Source organism: Marmota marmota, unplaced genomic scaffold (assembly GCF_001458135.2).
Source record: "Marmota marmota marmota unplaced genomic scaffold, marMar, whole genome shotgun sequence".
Taxonomy (NCBI): Eukaryota; Metazoa; Chordata; class Mammalia; order Rodentia; family Sciuridae; genus Marmota; species Marmota marmota.
The window spans coordinates 38,386,346-38,413,697 of NW_026000057.1; the positions used below are offsets into that span (position 1 = coordinate 38,386,346).

The 27,352-nt window shown below is 36.7% G+C and overlaps 1 protein-coding gene across 14 annotated transcripts in view; it reads right to left on the reverse strand.

The window, feature by feature from the left end:
- Nucleotides 1-571: 571 nt before the first annotated feature.
- Col25a1 (collagen type XXV alpha 1 chain) overlaps nucleotides 572-27,352 on the reverse strand; it is a 469,539-nt gene continuing 442,758 nt past the window's right edge. For 2 of the 14 annotated variants that reach the window (XM_048813724.1, XM_048813720.1), the window contains 9 exons: nucleotides 27,209-27,289; nucleotides 24,787-24,822; nucleotides 23,177-23,230; nucleotides 18,043-18,096; nucleotides 16,613-16,639; nucleotides 14,822-14,875; nucleotides 11,266-11,352; nucleotides 8,913-8,951; nucleotides 572-4,724 (listed from right to left, as the gene is read on the reverse strand). In XM_048813724.1, coding sequence (XP_048669681.1) covers nucleotides 4,689-4,724; nucleotides 8,913-8,951; nucleotides 11,266-11,352; nucleotides 14,822-14,875; nucleotides 16,613-16,639; nucleotides 18,043-18,096; nucleotides 23,177-23,230; nucleotides 24,787-24,822; nucleotides 27,209-27,289 — 468 coding nt within the window. In that variant the 3' untranslated portion in view covers nucleotides 572-4,688. Of the gene's footprint in view, nucleotides 5,327-8,912; nucleotides 8,952-10,721; nucleotides 10,800-11,265; nucleotides 11,353-14,821; nucleotides 14,876-16,612; nucleotides 16,640-18,042; nucleotides 18,097-23,176; nucleotides 23,231-24,786; nucleotides 24,823-27,208; nucleotides 27,290-27,352 lie in introns of all 14 variants that reach the window. The other 12 variants (XM_048813730.1, XM_048813731.1, XM_048813719.1 and 9 more) reach the window with 11 other exon arrangements.

Consider the following 27,352-nt stretch of genomic DNA (forward strand, 5'->3'; position numbering starts at 1 on the left):
AAAAGCCACAAGAGGGGATGAAGGCCACAGCCCTGAGGGTCATTATTTAATGATCAGGTAAAGGAGTAGAACCAAAAGTAAGAAAACACAAGCAGAGACACGTGTGACAGCAGAGTGTCTGAGGGTCGCAGTGTTTCTGGTTCTCTGAACTTAACGCCAATGGTAAGATCAGGAAAGATTAGTAGTGGAAGGTGCTTTCATTTGAGACTTGCAAATAATTGGTGGCTGGGTGGAGGCATTTAGTCAACCATCATTCACTAAGTAGCTATTAAGTGATTATTATAATCTACCTTCTAATCTCACAGTATGACTAATTTGATGGGGTGGAGAAAAGAGACAACTGAGTGTAAAGTCAGTCAATTCACCAAGATAGGAAATTCTGGAAGAAAAGTGAATTTGGAGGGGAAATCTCAATTTGAAAACATTACTTAAAAACCCAGAAATTACTAGTTCTTAAAGACCACCATAATTAGGCATGTGTACGTAGTTGAATGGTGGTGGTATGATATTGTAGAAAAGCAGAATAAAATTCTGTGTGGATTGTGTTGGAATCAAAGAAAACAGGCCAGGGTTGTCATGAATATCAATAAAGCTTTATAACAATACAATTCATTATCATTGTTTGGATTAATATGTAATAATTACACACTTTTTACATTATGAAAATAAGTCATAAATAGTGTAAAAATAATTCTGAAGATCAACTTCTCACAAACTAAGAACCCTGAAACAAGTTTAAAAAGCAAATAAAAAACAAAGTAGAAACTGAACAATTCTCTGAAACAATGCAATTATCTCCAAACTGCAAGTCGAAAACTTTGTGTCTTTTGCTTCAATAATGTCAGCTGGAGAAATTACAATGAAACTGAAATAAAAAAGCAAACGGGGAGAATTCAACCTTTCAAATATTTACATTAGTGAGATAATCAGGTCTGTGCCATATTTACAGTGATAAGACACAACACATTCTTAAAATAATCAATCACATGAGACTGGCCCATGAAACATTCAAAAAATGCAATGTAATGTTTGCCAATTTTTTTTTTCATTTTCCTCTTATTTTGTGTTTATGTGAGTTTTTGGCAATATAAAAATAGCTGCACATATAGATGAACTTTAAAATGTAAAAAACACAAATAAAAATATAATATTTCCTAAAGAAAAATAAGATACATACATCTTTTAAAAATGTCAAGTTGAATGAAACATTTACAACAGTATAAAGAATATTCACATAAATGTCAACAATATGTAAGACATTCTTTTGTGAATCCAACTCATTAATTTTTCTGAGAGATGAGAGAATATCAACTGCATTTTGAGAAACGTTGGTAGTCTGTCAATAAATCAAACATCAAACATAACAGGTCAGGTTGAAAAAGTCTTCCTTTTCCCCAAGAACAGTTCCATCAATAAGCAGCATAGATAATTTATTCTCTTAAATGTATTTTTAATGAAAATGCCATTAATATGTTTATTGGTATTGGATTGGCAAAAAACTAAATCTACTAAAACTTCAAGTTAGAGGAGCATTTCTGTTCTGGCATATAACAAATCTAGCCAATATGAAGACATGTTAGGGGAAAATGGGAAGGAGTATGGACTGAAGGTCTTTATATTATAAAATAATTCAGCAGAATCATAATTGGTTAAGCATGTTTAGGACGTGTGATTTTTTTGACAGGTTGTATCACATGTGATTTCTTCTTTTTGGAAAGATAATGTTCCTAGTGGACCTTGACTTCCTAGAGATAGCAGGGTTTTTATTTGTTGAAGTTAGAAAATTCTATTTTTAGTAGTATTAAATATTAATATAATTTGATTATCAAGAAATAGAGGAAAAACAAGGTTTCAAATAGGTAAAGCTATGCTGATTTGATCATTTTCCAAACACACACATTGTGGACAAAGGACATGTAGTATAAACTACAGGATGCATAAATTCTTGTCCCATTAGAACATCATATGCACAAACTGCAAATTCAAAAATAATACCTTTCTATTGGTACAAATGAAAGGCATTCTAATGTTCTCTATAAACTCAGATGATAAAGAAAACTCCTCCAGGCCTGCTGTTGAAAATGCAAAGTGAAAACTGGAAGAGTAGTGTAGGCGTATTCATGCAACCGCGTGGAGTGTACAGACTCCTCTATCACTGATTGTATCAAGTTTCATCAAATTATATAAGTTGAAAAGATGAGTCAGTGAAAAAGAACAAAAATTGATAAAGGCACAGTATGTATAAAACTAACATGAAACAAAGGGACCCATGATCCAAGTAAAAACACATTATCTATAGGCACACTTTACATTTAAGAGAGGATGGTCATTGAACCATAATTAGAGCAAATTCATGAATTTTAAAAGTAAAATCACACACTGAGTTTAGGAATGCTAATAATCAGAGAAATGAAATTATCCATAGTAGAGCTGCACTGTCCATAAAGAAAGAATAAAATACATTAGCACCAGCCAATGTGAATGGAAAAGTTTTAAAGCTAAAACACGACAATTTGCATCTTTTAAAGATGTTTTCTCAGAAGTAAACTTTGATTTATTTCCAATGTGTCTTTCATATATTTTTCTCAATCCTCTATCCAATAATATAAATTAAAAGAAATATTTAAGAAAGATGTTTATCAACATATATCAACAATCATGATTATTCATTTGGAAGTTATCTGAAGACTCCCTGTATTGATGACAAAATGGATGCATGAACATACTTTAATAATGCAAAACTTTCAGATCATCTACGGTGTTTAAGACCTCGCAATTCTACTGAATCAGGAGGAGTGACATCATCCCATTGTTTTTCCCAAGGTAATAAATGAAATGTAAGTTTACAACTTCCTTTAATCATGGAATAAGTTGATGCTGTCAAATCACTTAACTCAAAATCAAAAAACTCAATATACACACAGGACAGCCCCGTATTCCTTAAAGGGCCAAGTTCTAAAACTTTGTTTATATGTGAAATGCTTCTCTTTTGATGTCGAGGTATTCTTATCTGAAGCTGTGTAAGTTTTAGGTAGTGATCTCAATACCTCTTTCTACTAGAAGAACAGAAAGAAGGATAGAAATATAACTACCCGACTTTTTTTTCAAGATGTTAGTTGGTTTTTCTAAACAGAATGTAGTTCCACTCCAGTTCACTTTTCCCAAACCATTTAAGACGAATCATTTCAGACGTTGAACAATAACTTATCCTACCTATGCCATATGAGGCACTCTATTATTTTCAAAATGCTAAGTTGGCTTGGGGTGTGGAATGTTACAAGAAATACTACCAAGTAGACTAATCTAATAGTTTAAACATGTCTTTAACCTTGGAAACAAGATAAATTAATTTAAAAAGACACCATTTTGAATCATTCAAATCAGCAATGAGCAAATTTCCCCTCCGGTGGTTTAAAAATAAAAACCACACACACAAAAAAAAACTTATTCACAAAACTAGAAATTTCCCAATGAAATGGCATTGAATCCTTGAAGGAAATTAAAATCTCTACTGAGCTAACAGGTGACTACTATCAACAATGTTTCTCCTCATGTAACCTTTCCACTTAAGCCACTTCAAAACATGCCACCAACTTCTTACTGTGCAAAGAAGTGCTCAGTCTAATATGGTTAGGTAATCTTTGAGCAAGTAGATGAAAACATACTTATGGCAACTGTATTTCACAGCTTTTTGAGAACTTGGGTTTGGTCTGTGAACAAGAAACATTAAAAATATTAAAAAGAAAGAAATCTATAGAAAAAACAATCATAAGAAATAGAAGTGAGCTAATGCTCTAAAATCTTGTCTATCAACTGATAATTTGTTACATTCATCATGTAAAAAAAAGTCAAAAAATACTGAAAAAAAATGCTTAACTTTCATGCTTTACAATGATTAAACTGAAATCGAAGTTGCTTTTCTCTTCAGTTATCTAAAACGAGAAAGATGTCATTTTGAGTGTTGGCACCAAATTATGATTTGATGACTTTTCTTAAAAATATTGCTTGTGACAGACGTGACAAAAACTGAAACAAATATTTTCTAAATATTCCTGGGACTAAAAATGAAACCCAAAAATATTTTAAAAAGAATGGAAAATATCTATTTGTTTCTAGAACTTGTAGAAAATGTTTGGTATGGCTGGATCTTGGAAGGAAAGAAAGCTCTCACATCAACTTTGGTAGAGATTGTACTGGTGAGCTCCTCTGCACCTCCAGGAGAGGGCATTTTGGCTGCCCCTTCTTGGGACATGGTACTTCTTCAGCAATCTGGGCTTAGATGCAATGTACACACCCATTGTCCTCAGGAACAGGGACTGCCATTCCAAGGATCTCCTGTGGCAAAAGAAGTGCTGCATGGCTCTTTCTCCAAAATCACCCAGATTAACACTCACTGGAATTCAATTTATTAGAAAAAAAAAAAAAAGTCTGCTGTTCTGGGTGTTCGCATTTGTAAACCTCTTTCCTACTTGGTCACATGAGAGATGGCGCAGGATGCTGAACCGGTCCTCTTCCCATGTCTTCACTGCCAAGAGCAGCACCAGGAAAACCCGCGGCAGCAATCAGCTCACCCCCTTGGTATTTCAGCCAAGGTGGCCCCATGAGCTCACAATACTGGAAGCTGGAGATCTGCAGCTGGGACTGCAACTCCCTCAAAATAATAGACCAATTGTGTGCTTTCCACCAACTTATCTCTTTTTGGCAATAAGCCATGGTGTAACCCCCTTGAGATGACAAAAGGAATAAAAGCTCAGATGTAATCAAAGGACTCATAAAGCAGCATGCTAGCATCTGAATTTGCACAAGGACAGGCAGGTTTGGCACACAATCATGCTTTTTTAGTCAGTTTCAGTAGGTGGCGTGGGCACGAATCATTGCTAACAGGGAAGGTGACTGGGGATGTGATAGCAAACTCCAAAGTCAGTCAGTATGGTACATGTTCATAGACTTGAGTCCATATTTGGTCACAATTTCATTGTAAACTATGTCATGGCACTTTTTGTCCATGCAATTCACAAGCCCAAAATAAGAAAATAGCAAGAACGACCATTCTGTATCACAGATGTCCATATAAATACATATCTTCACATAAGATAAAGAGATACTGATCTAGATTTCTTTGCAGACTTCTCACTGGTTTCATAAATTGCCCAATTTCAGATGTAAGTGGAATAGAGATGGACATGTGTACTACTGCGGACAGGAAGAAGCAGCTCTATGTAAACATATCTCAGACTTGTAAAATCTGCAATTCTGTTTTCAACTATAAATATAGAAAGTGGACCATTATATACACAACTTCATGCTTGGAAGGTTAGATTCATCACTGCAGAAAAACAGACAATAAAAAAAGACAAATACATGGCATTAGTAGTCTTGGATAACAATTCCAAATTAACATTTAAGAAAGCTGGTAGAACCTTGACTACAGTGTTTATCAATGCACTAATGGAGCACATGGTGTGTGTCCCAGATCTAACTTTCTGAACTCCAGAATATTACAAATTCCGTATTAAATTCAACCCCTGTTTTCCTTCACCACTAAGAAATTTTTGATGTTTGTTTCGGTAACTGTTCTGGGAAAGCAGAAAATTTAGGATTTTATCACATAGGTAATTATTAAATTCCATTTTGTATTTTGTGCCTTTACATAACCTTCCAGCATTAAAGTAGAAAAAGTTTAGGATTCTGACCTCAGTGATGCTGTTCACTTCACCCACACCTGTCTATGTATAATGGTACGTAGGCCTACTATTCTAGGTTGTGTTTTCCTTTGGCTCTCTCTGTCTTGCTGGAATGTTGGGCAAGGAGGACCTTCCTGCTCTCAGGGCTCAAGCTGTATGACAGGTTCCATTGTGATGTCCTAAGACACCGCAGAGCCCAGGCCCCTCTTTCTGAGCAGCCATTATTTGAAGATATTCCTAGAATAGAAATAAGATCTGAGAGTCTGAGGAGCAGTGTTGAGATGTGATTTCATAAGGAAGTTCTGGGAGACTTCCTTGACATTGACCCAAAGAAAAACTGGAAAAGTAAAATGCAGAGGAAAGTGAAATGATAGCAGTCTCTTTATGCAGCTCCATAGGCATGAGGCGTCTTTCAGCTTATTCATTAACAACATTTACTTTTCTAAGAAACACAGATGCTCTACTAGGTGTGCATAGCAGGTTGTGTGCTCTCTGACTTTGAGAGATGCTATTCACTCTGCTTATGCACACCATCCTATCAATGCCCAAAACTCTTGTCTATAGGAAGCATTCTTTTCTCCAAACTCACTTTTCTCAGATTTCAAATTTGATGCAAGTTTGGGTACCAAAACCAATGTATTGCAAATAAATTTACAGAATTTTAAAGATTCTTTTTTTTTCAGGGTTTAAAACTTCACTTAAAAAAACACCTCTTACTTGGTGTTAAAAAGATTCTGTTAACCCTACCTGGAAAAGTTAAGTTCAGTGAAGTATTAAATCAGATGAAACACAGGGCTAGAGGTATTTCTCCTAGTGAGTAGTTTCCAACCTATGAATGATGATGGATGATGATAAGCTTAATAGCCTCTTAATACATTCTGCTATTTACTCACTATACAAATAACACTTGGACTAATGCATTATACTTCAGTTCTAGCTTAGCAACTCTTTCTGTGTTGATAAATTTAGAAAACTGAACTATATCCAGAAAGAAAAGCAATTTGAGCAAAGATCAAATAGTTCTGCATTAAAAAACACTGAACGTGGCATGCCAAGAAAACTTGTTAGGCACAGTGATTTATACTGCTGCCACAATCTGAATTTTAAGTCACACAGACATTTGCCAGTGTGTTTACAGTCTAATAAACACAACAGTGTTTATGAGGGTAGCCCACAGAAAATAGGACTTGGTGAACACCCTCGACTGGACTTATTTTTAAAATATCACTTAAAAATTATTGGACTTGACTATTTGAGATAGCTGAGTTAACTACATAAGAAATTTGAGAACATTCCACTTCTCTAATTTTTTCTTTTTGGTGGAGCGGGTTGAAGGAGGTTGGTCAGAGTGGACTTGCATGAGTATGTTTTGGGGTGGGGAGTTAAGCAATACTGAAGTTTTTTCACTGAGATTTTTTTTCTTTGTGTAATAGATTAATAAAATACTTAATCGTATGTAGGATATAGTCAGTGTCTTATGGAAAAATGTGTTTTTCCAGGGAGACTTCTGATTTTCTAACACCAGTCATCTTATTAGCACGTGTTTCATTTCATGAACCCAAATGATGATGAGGCCTTCGCCTCTTGCCATTACTTTTGTGCCTTCACAAGAAAGGAAGGGCTTCAAAAGACAGCCACAAACCAATAGTGACCCCAAACTCTCAAGCTGGATAAAGAAATCGGTTTGCATGCATACATAGTGACTAAGGGCAGCCGTATGAAGAGGGTAGAATAAACCGATGCCTCTCCCTCTAAGTGTACTAATGACTGGATTAAAAAATCATTATATTATTGGATTACAGGGCAAAGGTTAGAAAGCAAATAGTGATTCCAGCACAGGATGGTATTGCCGATTGTGTGAACAGGGCTTTTGGTGGCCAGAGGATAGATTTCTTAGGTGAAGAAGAGGTCCATGTCCTGAGACCCACCTGACCTCAGAAGTGATCCAACTAATTATCTGACAGGATGAAAGTGGAGTATGAGAAGCTACTAAATAAATGACACTATTGAGAGGTTTTTCTTTCCCTGGTCAAGTAGGTGAAACTCTCTAAGAAAGACAGTGCACAGGTTTCCTCAGTGGTGGAACTGCTAACAGGAGAGGCAACCAAGAGTCAAGTGTCTCCTCATGTTTCTGTAATCCTACATAGTTTTGTTAACTTACATAATTCTTCCAATGTTATCTAATTTTAAATTTTTTTACATAATTTTCCCAATTTTTGTTTTGTAATTGTACATAATTTTGTCAATGAAGCATGCCTGTCCCAAAATACCAACTGAGCTATAAAGTGTTGGAGAAAAAATCTAAAAACTGATCAAAGCAGCTCTTATACTGCCCCAAGATCATTTTCACTTTAATGGGCTCCCTCCGTCCTTCAGTAGCACACCATCCTTTATAACTGAGTTCACACAATTACTAGGTGAAGACTTGGTATTTCCTGAGAAGCACAGCATATGCTGCTCTTTTTTGGCTTCAGGTTTTGCTGTTGTTTTCTACTCTCTAACCTCTAAATTCTGTGTCTGGAGAGCTAGACATACCAGTTCTGTGCTCTGAGAAGTTCCTTCACCTCTCTAAATTTGTTTCATTAGTAGGTTACTGCACGGATTAAATGAAATGATTCCCCCCCATGTGAGAGTGCCTATGGCACAGCCATTGTATACAGAACATCCTCTATATAGGACATGGTCCTGCTATATAGGACATGAGTATGCAGTGACTAAAGGCAGCCACATGAAAAGGCTAGAATAAGCTGATGCAGGAAGGGTGCCAATTGAATCAGGTTCTCCTAGATAAATCAAGGCATCACTGAAAAAAAAAATAGTGTATATTTTCTGCTTTCTCAGCTTTGTGACTAATATTGACAGGGTTCTACCATATATTGTCATATTGGTCTAAGTAACTGAATATAAGTAGAAAAAGAATCACAATTGGAGATTATGCTGAACAATAGAGGACAAAGAATTTGACCAGCAAACCATTAAGACCCACTGCCCCTTTCCATTCCAAACAAAGGATCAAGTCGGGAAGGTTTCAAATTATGATGTTTGTGAAGAACTGTTTTCACACATCAGCTTAGAAAGAAATCGGCAATAAGTATATTCATCAAGATATTGTGAAGCCGGAATCATTCATGAGTGTCAAATGCAAAAGATCTGTTCTGAATGAAAAGGGCCAGGCCAGGTCAAGAGAAAGGAGAGTACTTCCTTTAGAAATCATTCCATGACACCTACCTTTTGCCAACAGCCAGGCATGGGTAATCCATCTGGGCCCTGTTTTAAAAAGAAAAAGAATTCCTCAGACTCCTCAAAAATGATGGAACTTCATAGTTCACATGCCCACGGGCTTAAAAAATAAAAAAGATTTCTATCTGTTAGGTGGCTTTAGTCACAGCCATCTTTTACTAATTACTATCTCCCTATATATTAAATTTTTTTCCAGTGAGAACATGTTTTAAAAATACATAAATTATAGAAAAAGCTATTCCTAATGTTGGAGAAGAAATTTACAAAGCATGGTAGTCTTAGGATCTACTCAGTTTATATCTTTAGATAAGAAATCTGTACTATATCTCCTCATTTCATTTAAAGACATTCACAATTATCTTTATTAAGTAAATCAAAAAATAACTTCTCTTTCTGGTCACTATGGACTCTGGTTGAATTCATGATAATGATAAATAATCAATGATAAACCATTTCTATCTGAAGTTTATAGCTCTTCACATGTCAATAACTTTTCATATTCCTGTACTGAAAGTAGATATTGCAAGACATAATTACAGGACAGGCAGCCTCGAGGTAGATTTTATAGTAAAGTGTTATTTATGACATTCATCTATTTCTCTATTTAAATTCTTCAGAAGTCAGTTAACATTCTGAATAAGAGATGGGGTTCCTAAATGTTGCAAAATTTATTATTACTTAAAGTGTCAGCATTCTTCAGATACAAATGATATCAATGAGACAGGAAAAGTTGACATAGTATGAAGGCATGCTCATATTTTTCTACAATAAAGTGGTTATAAAATACAACTTATCAATACCAAGCAAACAAAAATAAGACTAGGCACTTCATATTGAGATTTTATAACTGGAATTATTGCCCAAATAACTTTGTTTTCTATTCATACAACCTCTTAAAAGGCTTGAGAAACATGAATTTACCTTTAAAGAATCATGCTTGGAACCGAAGACTCATAAGAACATGCAGCTCAAGAATAACATAACCATACATTTTTTTCTTTTTACTTTACAAAAATATATTCTTATTGTCTAAAGGTATAAAAATGTTGAAATAGCTTTATAAAATATTTGGGAAAAGTTGGTAATGCCAGATTGGTACAAGGAGAAGGATAAACCAGTAGAATTTTAGATTTTAGTATAAGGAAGATTTTGAGTTCATGCCAATGGAGAGAAGGGAGTTCTGTCTACTTTAGGAAAGTGAGTTTCAAAAGGAGAGACCATTAAGTTGAAAAGGTTACGTGACAAAGAAGAGGGTTTGGGCTGCAGACTATTATCTTTGTAATCTCAGAAGTTTGGGTTTCTTCCACATGGTCTCATAACTGCATTCCCTCAAATTGGTTAACTCTTGACCATAGAAGCTTTAAATCTGTAGTTTGGTTTTATTTATGGCCTGATAAAAATTTTGTGGAAGAGACAAAAAAAAAATATCTTCATTTCTTTTAGAGAAAAAGAAAAAAAGTTAAAATGAGGGGTAAAACCAAAAGTTATGGCCTAACAGTGCCCTCTGCATCAAATATTTTTTTCTAACTTAATCTTTAAATATTTATTGAATAAATTAATATTTTAAAGAACACAGATACGGTAGTCATGTCAGTGGTGAGATTAATTTGCATTCACTGATAACTCATGCTTTGCTCTTCCCTCTGCAGTTTCAGAAGGAGCCTGTTCATGCACATGCATGTAGTATGTTTATCATGTAAAGCTTGCTCTAGAAAGAACCACTTTACACTGATAGAGATGAATACGTAATCAACAAAGGAACTGCATGCAGGGTGGTAGGAAAGAGAAATACTGTACCAATTGGCAAGGGGCATCCAGCCCATCCAGGCCAGGCTGGCCTGGCTCCCCTTTTTCCCCCTTAACGCCTCGGAATCCCTGTTTGTGAAGATTAACTCATAATGTTACTAACGCAAGAATTCACTTAAGCACAGATTCTGCTCAAGAAATAACTAGAACAATAAAAGCCTGGGAGAGGAGCAACCTGGAAGGGAAAAGTAACATCCAGGGAAGATGAACAAAGTAACATGGCACTGGGCATAGTCCCATAACAAGGGCTCGTCTTAAAACAGTGACCTTCTCTCCTGAGGGGTGAGCAATAGCACAGGCTCCTCTTCAGAGCCTATAGTCAGATTCCAGCTGTACACGAAATACTTGAGATTAAAGAAGCCAGGTAGAGCTTGTGGCCAGAGACAAGATGTGGGAACATACCAAGATGGTCTGAGATGCTTCTTAGCATCTAAAAGTCCATGTTAAATGAGGCTACTGCTCCCTCCAGCTTGCTCTTCTCCCGTGTCATCCCCTCACACAAGCCACCTGGAGACAGTTCATGAGTCAGACATACCAACGGGCAGGGTGCATCTAATCCAGGGGCACCCTGTTCTCCTTTCTCCCCTTTAGGCCCCTTTTTGCCTTTCTTTCCCTTTTCCCCCTGTGGATACAAGGGTTTAAATAAAAGACAGGTTTTATTTGGGAGGGAAATAAAGGTGATTCAAAATATGGCTTAGCCAAGAAAAATCTGGAAGGGCATTTACCACTGTTTTCTGGTTTAGATAAAGCATATTATAATACATAACATACCTGGAGAGCGACAGTGGACTCCGGCAAACAGTCTGAGGGATTTTAAGATAACTCAAAAGATGGCAGGAGACCCAAAAGGCTCACATATCAGCAAGGCAGATCAGTGCCAACTCCCACCACCATGCCACAGTCATTGTGAATTAGGGGTTTGTGCCATGGATCTATGGAGGATGACAGATACCAATTGTATTGAAGCCAGTGGGGTAGGTAGAGTTCGGGGGAATAATGGATACTGCACCCCATTTTCAATACCTGTCAACTTTCTTCCTTTCAAATCCTCTAATAGTTGAAAGCTGCATTGAGCCAGAGGAAAAGGAAAAAAATATCAGCAGCTTCTACCTTGTTGAAATGTATCCAATCTTATTTTCTGAAGCTTTGATCAAAAAATTCAATGTATTAAAAATATACTTTTATTTCTTTTAAGCTTTTTTTTTTTTTTTTTAAGAAAACCAAAACAAAGACTTTTATTAAGCCAGGTAAACAAATGTTCAAAGTACTAATTCTTTGCACGGATGCCAATTGTAGAAGCAAGTTTCTGTAAACCTAGGGGTCTTCTTTAATTTTCACTGATCTCATACTAGATATTCACAATGGTAAATGAGTTTCCAGCTTAATCGCAAGGTAATGAAAGCCCCCCCCCAAATTCTGTTTGATGGAGGAAAACTAGTTTGAACTTGGTAAAAATGAGGGAGGCAGGATAATTACATAGTGGGAATATAGCCATGGAAATTAGTATTTAGGAATCAAGGTAAAGGTTGTGGGAAATCTGCATGGATCACAGGAATGGAGGAATTAAGGAAAGGAGGCAAAAGGAGGAGAAGGAAGGAATGCACCTCAGCTGTTTCACATTAACATAAACATCTGTATATTTATGGACAGAATTGGTACTCAATAGAATACAAAATACAATACGTATTTAAATTAGTACATTCATTCTGCAATCAGGATGGCAGTTGCAATAAAACTGAATAATCTCTGAAGCAAAACAACATGAATATTCAAAGGTGAAGAGACATACACAGAACAGAAACATGAGATATGCATTCAAATTAATACATTCATTCTGACAGACCAAGTGAAAACTCCTCATTCATCTCCTGTGTGCCAAAAAGATTGCATCAGAAGACTCAGAATCAAAAACATTTGGGTTTCTTGAATCTTGGGAAAGAGAGCAAAACTTTGTGTTTGGTTGATCGGAATAAGAGACAAAGTCGTGGAAGGCAGAGTGAGATGGAGCTGGGGTGATAGGAAGTCAGATGGGAGGGGCATTTGGAAGTAAGGTGTTGCTCCTTAGCAAATTACTTGAATGCCACAGCATAAAATTGATTTAAGCTTGTTTGCATGAGCTCTTTCCTCCCAGAAAGCAATGGACTCCTCTTCAAGTAGGTGTGACTGAGACCAGGTGTGTTGGGTGTTAGTTTAGAACTCAGTTCTATTTGATTGGTAAATTAGCTCAGATTAACCACTCAAAAGAGTTGTCAGGATTGTTGTTGTGGTAGGCTAGGAGGTTCATTTTTTATTAATATTTTAGCAAATATCAAGCTCTATGGAAAAGAGACACTATTATACAAGGAATTATGTACAACAGTGATTTGAATTATGCACCACAAAACCATCTCTCATTGTGGAGATAAGCACATGGTAAGTGCTTGGTAATTTTTTATTCCTCATGTCAAAGTATGATATTCATAAATGTTCACATTTAGAATCTAATTTTCCTAAGTATAAAACTTCTAATCATGGAATCTGTATATAGAAATATGTTTGCATGGGTGATTAATATTCTGTAGCTTTGTGCTTTCATAATCTATCATATAGGTAATTTCTTTCTTTCTTTCTTTTGTGGTGTTGGGGATGGACTCCAGAGTCTCAAGCATGCTATTCAAGCTCTCTATCACTGAGCTACACCCCCAGCCCAATACTGAAAATCTCTTACTTATTTAAAAGATCCAAAAATTGAGTACTATATGATGACATATTTTGAGTGAATAAGATTTGGGGCTCATACAACACATTAGGTAAATATAGAATACATACATAAAATCTTTAAAACACCTCGTGCTGACAGTTTTCATGCACAATTTATCTCAAAACATTATAGTTGGCATTTGTAATGCAGAGTCAAATAACTTTTTTTGGTCTCACTTTCCTTGTCTGTGAAATGGGAAATAATAGCACCATTCTCAGGGTGTTCTGTGAGGACTAAAAGGCTGGTCACATGTAGAGCACCTGAGTGCTCAGTGCATATGACAACGGTGCTCTGGACGCCACTGCATGGCATCTCTTACCAATAGAAGGCTGACTGGTGCTTAAGGACTAAAGCATGCACAGCAGTCTGTGGATCCTTCTTTCTGTGACAAATCTCATTTGGCCTTGCTTTCCAGCAGCTGTGAACTTTACAGTTCAAGAGAATCCACTGGGGTTTGAGAACAATGTGTTAAATAGAATAATAGAATTAATCAGAGTGAATTAATCAGAGAAGCAGAATTCCTTTAAATTGGGATTGTGAAAGCCTAATTCCAGTTACTTTAATATTATAGATATGCTTTGTCTGATGTCAACCATTCTTAGATCAAATCAGGTCAAAGATTCAAGTCAAGTACAAACAGGGAAAGAATGAAGGAGAGGAAAGAAAAGAGGGTTTTTAGAATCCATAATCCAAACTTTTCTTTCCATCATAAACTATCCTGCTTGGTAGTGGCCCCTATAAACTTGAGATAGAGCCTCCATGCTCACCTCATAAAATATACCAATATCCTCATTTTCAAAAGCCACAGCAAATCAGCTCTGAATCTGACAGTGGCAAGTCCCGGTCTCTGTGTAATGGACTTAAATGTGGTTTATCCATCACACGGCTTGTCCTGTTTTTTGAATAAAAAAATTCAAGATACACAACATGTCTATTTCCTGGGAATGTCATAAAGACAAATGAGATGCTGGCTTTACAGGGTTATATGGGCTCAGCCAAAATACCATTGCAGGTTTGTGCTATGTAATTTTATTTTTATGAAACAGAAAAATTCAAACCCCCCTGGACATTTTTCAAAAAAACTGGTGTCAGGTAGTTGAAAGATTATAGCTTGGCTATCTGGGGATTAGATTTTTTTTCCTTCTATGCTAGACAGTGCCCTCATTTCTGGCTGGGTAGACTTCCTTATTCATCTTTGAAAACCTGATTTCTTAGAGCAGGCGTCAGTGTGTTTTTGGAGCACAGGACTGAGTCGGAGGAAGCGGCTGATGGAGTCATACAGGCTGAGCGGCAAAGCAGACAGCAGCAGGAGCAGAATCACACAAGACACGGGTCGGGAGGGACAGGTCACCTTTTCTCCCTTTTCTCCTAGGTCACCCTTCTCGCCTCGTGGACCAGGGAAACCCTGGAGGATATAAAAGCAAAACCAAGAGGTCTATTGGTGTAGCAGTGGTAAAAATCACATTGTGGGAAACAAAAATCTTAGGATTCATTAATCTGAACTAAAAATAGCAAAAAATGACCTAACAATCTAACAACTTAGGTCAAATAACACTTAGATGCTAGAAATCTATTATTTCTATCTGTACACAACAGGTTTCTTGCTTCTTCTCCTAAGAAATGTAGCATAATAATTTCCATTCTGACTGGAGAGAAATGAAATCGCAGTATAGTGTTAATTTGCATTTCTCTAATTGCTAGAGATGCAAAATGATGATGTGGGGAAAAAGGCACATTCATACATTTCTGGTGCGACTACAAATTGGTGAAACCACTCTGGAAAGCAGTATGGAGATTCCTCAGGAACACTTGGAATGGAAACACCATTTGACCCAGTTATCCCACTCTTCAGTTTATACCCAAAGGACTTAAAGTCAGCATATTACAGTGACTCAGCCACATCAATGTTTATAGCAGCTCACTTCACAACAGCTAAGGTATGGAACCTTCAACAGATGAATGGAGAAGGAAATTACAGTATATATTCACAATGGAATAGTACTCAGCTATAAAAAATAATGAAATTATGTCATTTTGCCAGTAAATGGATAGAACTAGAGAATATCATGCTAAGTGAAATAAGTTAATCTCAAAAAACCAAAGGCCAAATGTTTTCTCTGATATGCAGATGCTAACTCACAATAAGTGGTGGGGAAGAACAGAACTACTTTAGATTAGACAAAGGGGAATGAAGGATGGGAGGGGGAATGGGAATAGGAAAGAGAGTAGAATGAATTGGACCTTACTATCATATGTGCATATATGATTACATGACCAATGTAATTCTACATCTTGTACAACCAGAAGAATAAAGTTATACTCCATATATGTATAATATGTCAAAATACATTCTAATGTCATGTATAACTAATAAAAACAAATTTTAAAAGTATTTTAAAAATTTAGCATGGAAAGAATATTGGCATAGTCATTCAGATGCTGGCAAGTTCACTAATTAGTGTAAGTTTGAGCAAATCACATACATCTGCTCTTTATTCCTTTGACTGTAAAAAGGATTAATGACTACCTGTCACATGGCTGTTGTGAATGTTAAATGAGAAGATATATGCAAAGTACAAGAATGATGCCTGCATATATCAGGTGCTCAATAAGCAGTCACAATAACTTTTGCTATTGTGTTTATTCACATAATAAGAATAAGCACTAATCATTTCTAGAAGCACTTATTTTTGACATTTTCTACTTTTATAAAATTATGTTGCCATCTGAGAAAAATAATAAATAGGTACTTAATGCTAAGAGGAAAAAATATTGCATGACAGCTTTGAGAATAAGCATATTATTCCATAAGGGTAGCATGGGAGAGGTATATTGATTTTTATGCATATTTTTTCCATAAATGTGTCATGCTGATGTTGAGTACCCTAAATTGGGAATGTATGGTGAAGTGTCACTATCTACTATCTATTATTCATTTTATACCAGGCAATTGTAATTTGCCTTTGTTTATCTCATGCAAACACTAGTGTATTCTATATTGCTGTCCACATGCACAGCAATATATGCTCTATGCATAGTTACATGCACAGAAAAAAATAACTATTCTTGCTATCCTCGATGATGGAGACCATCAGCATCTATTATCATAGGGAGATAGATGTTTGTTGTCTTTATTACTTACATCAAGACCAGGCTCTCCATCTTTTCCCTGCCAAAGAACCATAGTAGCTACATTAGTGTTCCTAAGTTTCATGAATAGGTTATTGTTTTACTTAAGGCTGCCTGGACATGCAACCATTTGTATTAGAACGATTATATCTGGAATGGGAAAAGGATTCTCTATTGATTAGTAATACAAATTTGTTCAAATCAAGGAAAGTGATTGTTAGTGTTGCAGTTAAGGGCCATGAAAGTCTCTTTCTGATTTTATATTGGGTTAAATAGATTGGCATTTTGCTAAAGTTTAAGGAGTGCTATCAAGTTATCAGTTCAAGAGTGAAGTCAAAAGCAAAAATACTGTTTAGTTGATTTCAAGGCATGCCAGCACTATTAGAGGATGAGAATCAATGCTACTTTAATTTGCTAATTTAGTAGTTAACTCAACGGGTGAAGAATGTGAAAACTTCTTATTGTTAAAATAGTTCTAATCTGGCCAAATGTACACCTTCTATATGAATGTTAACAGTGTAAAAGTCACAACTTAAACTGTTTTTAAGCAAACTTTGCAAATGAATGATTCCCAAGTATAAAAGGAGTCATCAGACTCTTAAATGCAAAGTTGAGAAATTCGCTCTCTTGGTGACAACCCTGGTGTGTCCCTCTGTGGATCCACCCAAAGTTCCCAGAAGCTGGTATGATTCCACTAATCAGATTTTGACATCTGTCTCAAAATCAGTATCTGAAATAATCATAGGTTATTATTTCAGTTCACAAAAACTATGTGGAAGGTACACGGAGGTTAAAAACCTTAATACAATATATGCTGCTTCACTGCCCCACCCTACTGAATTAATTCTAATTACTGCAAAAAAGTAAACCCGAGGTCTCAATTTGGATTCTGTGAATTTTCTGGTAATAGCACACTATCAACATTCCATGTTCTGAAGACCATTTGTCCTTAGTAACTTCGATCACAAGTGTTCAGCTCACGGTAAATACCAATTTATTTTCAAGGATCATCTTTACTAGCAAGAGTGCTTTTAATCAATAACCTATAAAAAATAAAGTGTGAAGAAGATCATTGTCAATGAAACTTCCACACCTGCTTTCAGAAAGTGACCTTTCAAGGAGGTGGCAGTTAGGAGCATCCAGTCAGGTGGCATACGGAGGGCGTTATCTGACAGTTGGAATCCTGCTTTCAGGTTAGCAGTATTCATCCTACAGTCTGAGCCCTTCAGTCTTGTGAAACACATGGTGTGTGTCTGTACAGGATGAGAGGGTGTGAGGCAAATGTGACCTCTCTGTGAAGAACACGGAATTATCTATATTTATGTAATTAGTGGAGTGGTTTTGCCTTTTTAATGTGATTAGTCTGCCCCACAAGGGGAGGGTTAACTGTGTCAGTGACAAGTCAGTCATGCAGAAGGCGGTGGCCGTGCACACTGAACTCACAGGCAGGCCATATGGTCCTCTGGGTCCAGGCTCTCCCATAGCTCCTTTTTCCCCCTAAAACACAAAGCAGAAAGTACAAATCACACATGCACACCTTCATCCCCACACGGTCTCTTAAGGTCTATGTACCAAGCCTCAACCTAAAGTACGATCCTACCAAAATTTCAAAGATTCAGGTTCCTACAGGATTACTGCCAGTGACAGGGAAAGTAATCCACCATGGCATAGTTTACAAAATGACCTTTGAAAGTAGTACAGAAAGAGACTGCTGCTGCCCAGTTGTGCTAAGGGTTTGCCTAGTGATGATGCTATGCTTGGGTTTCTTCGGCATTATTGTGAAACATTTGTTACTACTTAAATTATAGGCTGAGTATCCATTATTTAAAATTCTTGGGACCAATGGATGGATTGGCTTTCAGATTTTGGGATATTTGCATATACATGATGAGGTATCTTGAGGTGAGACCCGCCGAAATACAGAATTCATTTCTTTCATATATACCTTATGCACATAGCCCAAAGTAATTTGAGATAGTATTTTTAGTATACCTGTACTTGGACTGTGACTCCTCAGATGAGATCAGGGGTGGGATTTTTTTCACTGTGGCATTGTATCTGTGCTCAAAAAGTTCAGGGTTTTGGAGAAGTCTTAAATTTTCAATTTTTGGATTAGAGATGCTTCACTTGTACTACATTTTAAGGAATGTAATAAAACACTTCTCCCCTTATTAAATCTCTCTTGTTCAGAGAAACTTTTGACCATCTCCTTCCCTTACCCAGCTGTGTTTTACTTCATGGCCCTTACTCCCTGGGAGACACTCAAATATTTATTCTCTGCTCCCTTCACTAGAATAAGCTCCTCAGGGTTTCAGGACCTCTCGTCATTCCATTACAGCATCCAGCACATAAGTAATATTTGTTGAATGAATGAACATGAATGAATGAATATAATGGCATACATCTTTTGATTTCTTTAAAAAAGATGTTTAAAAGGTTTTATGTTTCTATTAAATACAAGCTCATGTATACATTGTCTTCCTCACTGTCTTTCCTACTTCATAGACTCGCCCTGGCTTAAATGACAACCTTGGATTCTTATAAAGAATAAGTTACTGGGCTGGGGATGTGGCTCAAGTGGTAGCGAGCTCGCCTGGCATGCGTGCGGCGTGGGTTCGATCCTCAACACCACATACAAACAAAGATGTTGTGTCCGCCGATAACTAAAAATAAATAAATATTAAAAATTCTCTCTCTCTCTCCCTCTCTCACTCTCTCTTTAAAAAAAAAGAATAACTTACTGAAGGTTATTCCATGAATAGAAATAATTGTGATTACAGAGATAGTCCTCATTTCAAATAGTGTTTTTCTCTCCAAATTAAAATGTTTGTCAGTATTCAGCATGAAAAATTCAGGAGTAATAGTGATGTTAACATGAGTAGCCTAACAGAAAATATTACCTTTTATCTCACCTGTGAAGAAGTTTAAAGTTCAGCAAACCATTTTTCATGGGTAAATAAGCCAAGTTCAGCTGGGCACAGTGCCATACACCTGTAATCCCAGTGGCTCAGGTGGCGGAGGCAGGAGGATCGTGAGTTCAAAGCCAGCCTCAGCAAAAGCAAGGCGCTAAGCAACTCAGTGAGACCCTGGCTCTAAGTAAAGTATAAAATAGGGCTGGGGATGTGGCTCAGTGGTTACGTGCTCCTGAATTCAATCTCCGGTACAAAAAAAAAAAAAAAATCCAGATTTAGCTGATTTTGCCTGCAAAGGGACATGGCACGCCTGTTTTCTACCCTCCGGATCTATATGCAACTCATTCTTCCTGAATCTAAATTTAAGGGGTTGGTGAAGCTAACAAGCACTGTTATGTAGAGACACATACAGGAAAGGTGAGATTACTGAAGACAATAAAAACTTATTGAACTCATTATTACTTTATTTCTGAAGCAGCAGCAGTTGGGCTCAGTAAAGTAGCCAGGCTTTAAATGACACAGATTTAAATGTGAATTCTACTTCTGGAACTTTGTGTGGCCTCCAGGACTTTCAAAACTTTCTGTGCCATAAAGGAAGAAGAGTAATGCACATTTTGCAAGAACTGTTCTAAAGATTAAAGGTGATAGTAATATTAAAATTATATGGTGGCAAATAGTATATACAAATTATATACTATAAATGGGAACTGTTATTGGTAGTATACAATTAGAGGTGATGTTTTTAATGGATAGGGTTTGACAACCTGAAGAGCATCAATTCAAAATCAGTTTCCTTCATTTTGATTTGACAGTTTTACTCATGATTTTAAAAACAGTGGTATATGTGTGGTGAAAGGTGGGAGTTTTATAAGGGATCTTGGACACTGGAGTAGGTCTAGCTTGAAATAGATGCAGATTATAGATTTTGATATCACCAGGGCCTTCCCCTTCCTCCAACGAGAAACTTGGCTTTGTTTTTGTTTTTTTGAAATGAATATATTATGACTTATTTGAATAAAGCTGTCACTAAAACATCTGCTGGCAGAATTCCTATTCTCGACTAGCCCTCCCTAAATAATGACTTTTAAGCCAACAAGGCAATTTTCTTTCTCTGGCAAGTGACTTCTTTGAAAGTGGACATATGATTTGTTGCTGACCAATGAGGCACTGGGGGCCGTCTGGGGAAGGTGTCTTCTTTGCTAAGGAGACACCAATGCATAATATCTGTTCTCTGCCCATCTCACCTTGGGACGCTTGGGACTGTTGCTCCCAATGTTCTTGCTGGCAGAAGATGAAGCCCTGAGGCACAGCCAGAGTCCTCCTTCAACTCTTTTGCTATAAGAACCAGTATATTTCTTTCTCATTTAAGCCATTTTGAATGTATAAGTTCTGTCCCTTTGAGTCAAAAGCATCATAATGGTCCCGTCTTGAATACTTTTAGGAATGAAACCGTCACCCAGTAATTTGAATGGGTAACTTCTTTTCCTGGATTAGATAATCCCCAAAGAACTGTTGAACTCTCAAACCCAACATCCTATAGAGTTCTGAAGCAGTTTACCGAGGATGAAGAAATCAGCCAATGTCAGGGAGCACCCAGAGTCTACGAAGCTGAATATTAATGCTGTCAGTCATATTGCAGACATTTTGAGTAACCATGCCTGCCAACGGCCTAATTTCTTTTAGGCTGGTCGAATTTCATTTATGCTCTTTACTTTGCATGTCTACACTGAGAAATTGTTCCAGGACGCCTTGCCTTATTGATTCCTACCTCTCTAAAACTTGAAATTTTTTTCCATGAGAGTCCAGATGGCACCCCAATTAACTTTGAGAATTGCACTCCAGTTTGGCACTTTGGGTGAGGGGCACTTGGAGAGTACTGATACCTGATCCAGTCAGGATAGTTAACGTGCTGAGTAAATACAAGTGTAACACTTCACACTGCACGCCATCTGACTTAAACTATGCCTTCAAAAATTCTTATCGACTTCATTTGCTCTTCTGGTTAATTCTGCCCCAGCACTGAGACCTGATACTCTTGTGACACTGTGGAGCTATCGGAAGTAGCAGCTGATTGACCAAACGGTAAACCCTCTTGAGCCCCAGGGCACTCTGCCAAAGACTGCTTGAGATTTGCTGCTCCAATTTTAGTACCAGGGCTGGGTTTCTTCATATGATGCTTGAAAGTGAATCTACATCATTATTGTGGAGGCTCTTAGCTTTTGAATATTTTTAATTAAGGAGATCTTCAGAAGTTGTTGGTTTGATCTTGGAAATAAGACAACAGCAGCTTCAGATCATATATTCTTTTAGGACTCATCTCCATCTAGAACCAGTCTTGGATAAAGTCAGCCTTCAACACCACACGTGCATCCTGTACTATTCATTTGGGCCTCTTCCTCTAGTTAGTTCTTGCATACATTTTTTCCACCTCTGCAATTAGATTGCAAACTCTTCTAGCTCAAGGAAAATAGCTGCTACCTCTCCAGCACTAAGTATGTATGTATAAGTTCTAATAAAGACTATGGGATGATGAATCAATTATAATGATATTATTCAATGTACTGGAGCAAATTAGCAAAGTAGGCTTTCTATAAGTAGAAGAGTGTTTCCATTTAACACTAGAAGTCATACTATGCTTCGCACATAGTAACATTTGATAAATATTTATCACATGAATGAATTCCCTTTATAGAAGGCAGAATTGGGGAAATGGAAGGTATGTCAAAGAAATCACTACCTGGCTCTCTTTTTTTATAGTAAATTATTCCAGATTGGTGAAAATGATCAAGTTTTTATAAGAGCACAAAATTGCATAGTGAATCATTCTAACACTTTGAGGCCTTAACTTTTAAGATGCTTTCTTTATATCCTTGCTGGATGGTAGAGAAATTAATGATACGAACCTATTCAGACACACACACACACACACACACACACACACACAGTTTTCCAAGGTGAGGAAATGAAAAAGGGAGAGAAGTTCCAGATAGATGATCAGCTGCTGATGCTTCAGTACATTTTTTTTGTGTCAGATATTTATCTTCCATTCTGAATGTCTTCTCCCCCCAGCCCCCAAGGATATGGAAACATGGCCTAGCAATAGAGAGATTAGTGAAAGGTTTTGTTTTATAATGCACAGAAATTATTTCCTTATGGCTAAAGAAAAACAGGCCATTTTTTAGCTATAAAAAAGGCAGAGGGCACATATAACTGCAGAGAAGAATACTTGGGTTTTGTAATTTCCTTTGGAAAAATGTTATAACATTCCGAATGAATACAGTAGCTTTACATTAAAGATTATCAACCAGAATGCATAGGTACTCCTGGAAATTGTAGGCCCATTGACTTCCACTTTCTGGATGAAGGCCAAATGAAAATATCTTCCTTATGGGTAGATGAAGAATAATTGGGGCTATTTATTTTAGCTATGTAAATGTATGCATTGTTTTTATTAAGACAGCCCTATTCTATTTTTATACTCTGTGGTTTTCTTCTCTCAGTGTTAGGACTCTGAACTGAAAATGCTATCTATTTTAATTTAATACTTGATAGCCCTTTACTTCTTCTGGAAAATAAACAGTCCAAGGTCAACTAATATGGAAAAGTCATGCTCTGTGTTTCCTTCAATACACAGTTCAAGCTTAATAACTTCAGGAACAACTTACTCTTTCTCCTTTGGGGCCTGCAGGGCCATGAGGTCCCATAGGACCATCTGTACCCTAAAAAAAAAGATAAAAATAAAACAATGAGACATACCACAAGTACTGCAAGAAAAGCAGCTTTGATTTATTCTGGACCTTTTCTGGTGAATGATGTCTTAGGATGTCTGTAAGACAACTCATCTCCTTTCAAAGTGCTTTATACAGGATTCTTTCAGACCAGTGGTTTTCAAGAAACTCATACAAAAGGGATGAATTATATCAACTGCATGATTCAATGAAGAGTACATACAAAAAGCCATATATCATGTTTAGTTATATATTTCACTGACTAAATGGAGCCTCTTCACTTTGCCCCCATAATCCTAAGAAAAATGAAACCGTCTTTCCTTCCTGTCACCTCTTCTTCAAGCCCTTTCTCCACATTCATGGCCACCCTTGGCCAAGCACACTAAGAAGCTTTGTTTGCAGCCACATGGAGACTTCAATGCCGATTCAAGTTAAAAAAACAAAAACAAAAAAACGGCATTTAACTTTTTTTTTTTGCTACTCTGTAGGGAATAGCAGGGGCTCATCGGGATCCTCTAGGTTCTGCCTCAGTGACTGAAGTCACGAGGCTCTCAAGTCACAAACCAGGCAGCCATGGTGATTAATGGCACCACTGAATTCTGCCTCCCGGTTAGTTCAGGATCTCTGTGATAGGAGATCTATCACTATAGGAACACTGGGGTCCACAGAAAAGCAATGACTGCCCAAAGCAGGTTTTTAGAACTGAAAATATTGGAATTTCTTTCAGATTCTTAAAAATGTGGCAAGAATTGGAAGATTCTGCATAGATTTGCAAATAATTTATTATAATATGTGCAAATGTAGAAATATTCCAGCACAATTTTTCTATAGTACTTCCATTTCTCCTCTATTGTCCTGGTTTATTTTGTTAAAGCCTTGTGATATGAGAGAATTCCAAGTTTCAAACTCATTCTAATTTTGATGAATTCTCATCATCTTAAATGATCTTTACTGCCCCAACTCGAAGTTCATCTTTGGAAGATTTCTAAATACTAAGTATCTGCAGCTGAAATTTAAGAGATGGAGCTGTTAAGAACCAAAGAAAAGAGTCAAGATGACAAAAGGCAGATGGATCATTCCACGGACAGACACTTGAAAGTTAGTTCCAAGGAAGAAGTTACATTTCTAAGATGGGCATAATCCTAAAAGCAAAAGCTAGTTAAAATAAATTCATATTACTTTAATCTCTTCAGAGGACCTCTTTCATGGAATTACAGGGAATATTTTATTGGTTATGGAAAAATCCATCTGGGATACTAAGATAATGAAGCCAATTGGATGGGTCATTCTTCCCATATAGTAAGTTATCCAGATTTGAACTTGAGATTTCAAAGATATCCTGGCAGTTGAGATTGGATCTCAAAACACAGCTGCAACCCACTCTCTACCTTTCCTATTTTCCGCCATTTTGTCCACCTTCCCCTTTGACTCCAGCCCCTGAGTACCCCTCCTCATCGCCTGATGAGAGCACATGGAGCAAAGGGGTCTGCCCTGAAGCACGTTTCACAGCCACAAAGCATGCCAGAGCAAGACAGGGACTGACTCACCCGGGCTCCTGGCTTTCCGTCTAAGCCAGATGCTCCCTGTATGATTTGGTTGGTAGCAGGGTTGGTGGGTGTAACACGAATGACAAGAACAGAGATTAGTATGAGGTGCCAATGAACAAATGCAACACTTCAACAACATAATACACAGTCACGGGATTCTGGGATGAATATCACATTGCTACAAATTGTTAGTTAAAAAAAACAACAACAAACCACGTGACAATAAACACCCCACAGATGATGGCATTTTTAATGACATTTCTATTAGGCAAATTCTTTTTACAGAAACCAAGTTAATGAGGTTTACAAAGTGTACTGCAAAGTAGTTACTGGTTCCAGTCAGAGGCTTCTATCTAAATCCCATCTGAAATTCATTTTCTAGAGACTGAATCATTTATAATATATTTCTTTAGGTTCTGAAGGGGAAAAAGTGGCAATCTTGTAAGAAAGGGCTCATTATAATAATCAAGGTATGTGTTTCAGAGGAAAAAAAAATAGAGGCCGAGTTACGCTTGTTAAAATAGTGTTTGTGGACAAACAATGATGGGTTTCAATGTGCCAGGATGAGTCTGGATTTTATGTGAATCATAGTCATTGTATTCCAGGCTGTTCCTACTGTTCATGTTAGTGACCACTAGAGGGACGTCTAAGAACAGGAAAAAAAAAAAAAAAAAAAAAAACAACTCAAGAGCAGGGTGTGGTGGGGGAATCTGTGAGACGGGACAAAAAATAATTCCCAAACTAAATTGTTCCTCAATTCATTTCAAATAATCTTTCATCAAAGCCTGAATGAAAAAAAAAAAATGTCTTAAAGATCTAGATCTGTTCCCAGGCAATGAATGCTATTCTTTACCTTGAACTCTAGGCTACATAAAAACAGTGAAGGATAAAAAAAGTGACATTTCCAATGTTTATTTCAAGAATAAGTACAATTACTTATTTGATGAGGCTTCAAAGCCCAAATATTTATTTATAGTACTTAAAGATCAAGAGTATTTAGGAGGACCATGCTATGTCAAGGTCTCAGAACTACTTCCCAATTTTGTGTTTCAGATAAAAAGAATCTATTCAGCTGAAAATCCCACCAATGAAGCTAAACAACATACTTTTGGGATATTTTTAGAATTTTTAATTCAAGATTCCTTCAGGGTGATTCTATTATGAACCATAGTATAATTAATGATTACAGTAAAAAAAAAAAAAGTGTATTGCTATTCTTTAATGGTGGCAGACAGAGATTTTGGCTAGATGTTGCATAAAAATTATCAACAGCTCTAAATTTTGAAATTGGAGAAAACTAAAAAAATCAGGTTAATAGTTTGTTTATATTACCCTTTGATGCTTTATTATAACATTTCAAAATAAATGGCCAAATGATAATTTTTACGTGTGAGATATCTACCTAGAATGCTGAATTAGTGACTTACATATGTTAGAGGTTTTATGCCTGTGGTTCACTGACCTAATTGGTGTAACTTAACCTATTTCTAATATAGGGTTTTATCATTTAATCAATAAGTGAATACATGCACAAATTCTCCTGTGCCTTATCTATAAAACCCTGGCTCTCAAGTGGCATACTTTAGTGCTTAAAGCACAGGGTCCATGGGAAAAATAAGTGGTCATTAATCCCAACCCCAATATCTCAAATACAAGGATAAACTATGATCACTGATTTTTGTCGTATCTCACTAATATATTCTACAATGTTCTTTACGGATTTGGCATTGGCAGAATAGACAGCATGCTAAAAGCTTGAAACCAAAGCCTCATATTCAATAATAGATTTTTGAAAATCTGTTGGGGCATAATGCGCATGAAGATAAAAATCCCTTTTTCATTAAAAATAAAAATCTTTAAGCACTTGTAAGCTATTTCTCCCATACTATCCACCATTGCTATAAAGACCCTCATAACGGGGAATTTCCAAAACAAACAACATACAACATGTAGAACACGATGTGATTGATATGCAAGGAGCCATAGCACTGACCTCTCGCCATCAACAATGGCCAATTGCATACCTGCCACCAGGAGGGCTACAGTTTTTTGATACCCAAGGAGAAAAAAAAAGTTGACAGCAAATCTTATATTGCACTCAATTATAAAAGCATTTGGGAGAAATAGTGGAATGATGAGCATAACATTTTTGGAGGAGGAGGATGGGGGAAGAACTGTCAGCCCTGAAAGAGGAAGGTTGGCATGTATGTAATTGAAGAATCACAGAACATCCACAGCATTGTTTGGGGTCTTCCACTAACACAAGAGGAAACACTGGAGAAAACAGAACTTGGCTGAGCTCTGCTCTGACATAATGTTTTCTAATTCCAGAAATCTCAATGGTAAGTAAACCAGAGTTGTTGTTTAGGGTAGAAAGAAAAATCTGAGATTTGCACTGAAATGGAAAGTTTTCTTTACTTACTGGAAGACCAAGGGGTCCTCTGTCACCCTTTTGACCTGGTTCACCCTTCAATCCTTTAACACCATTTAACCCTGGTTCACCCTAAATGCAAAAGCAAATGCTAATTTCGGTTGCTATTATGGGTGTTTAAAATGTGACAGAAGA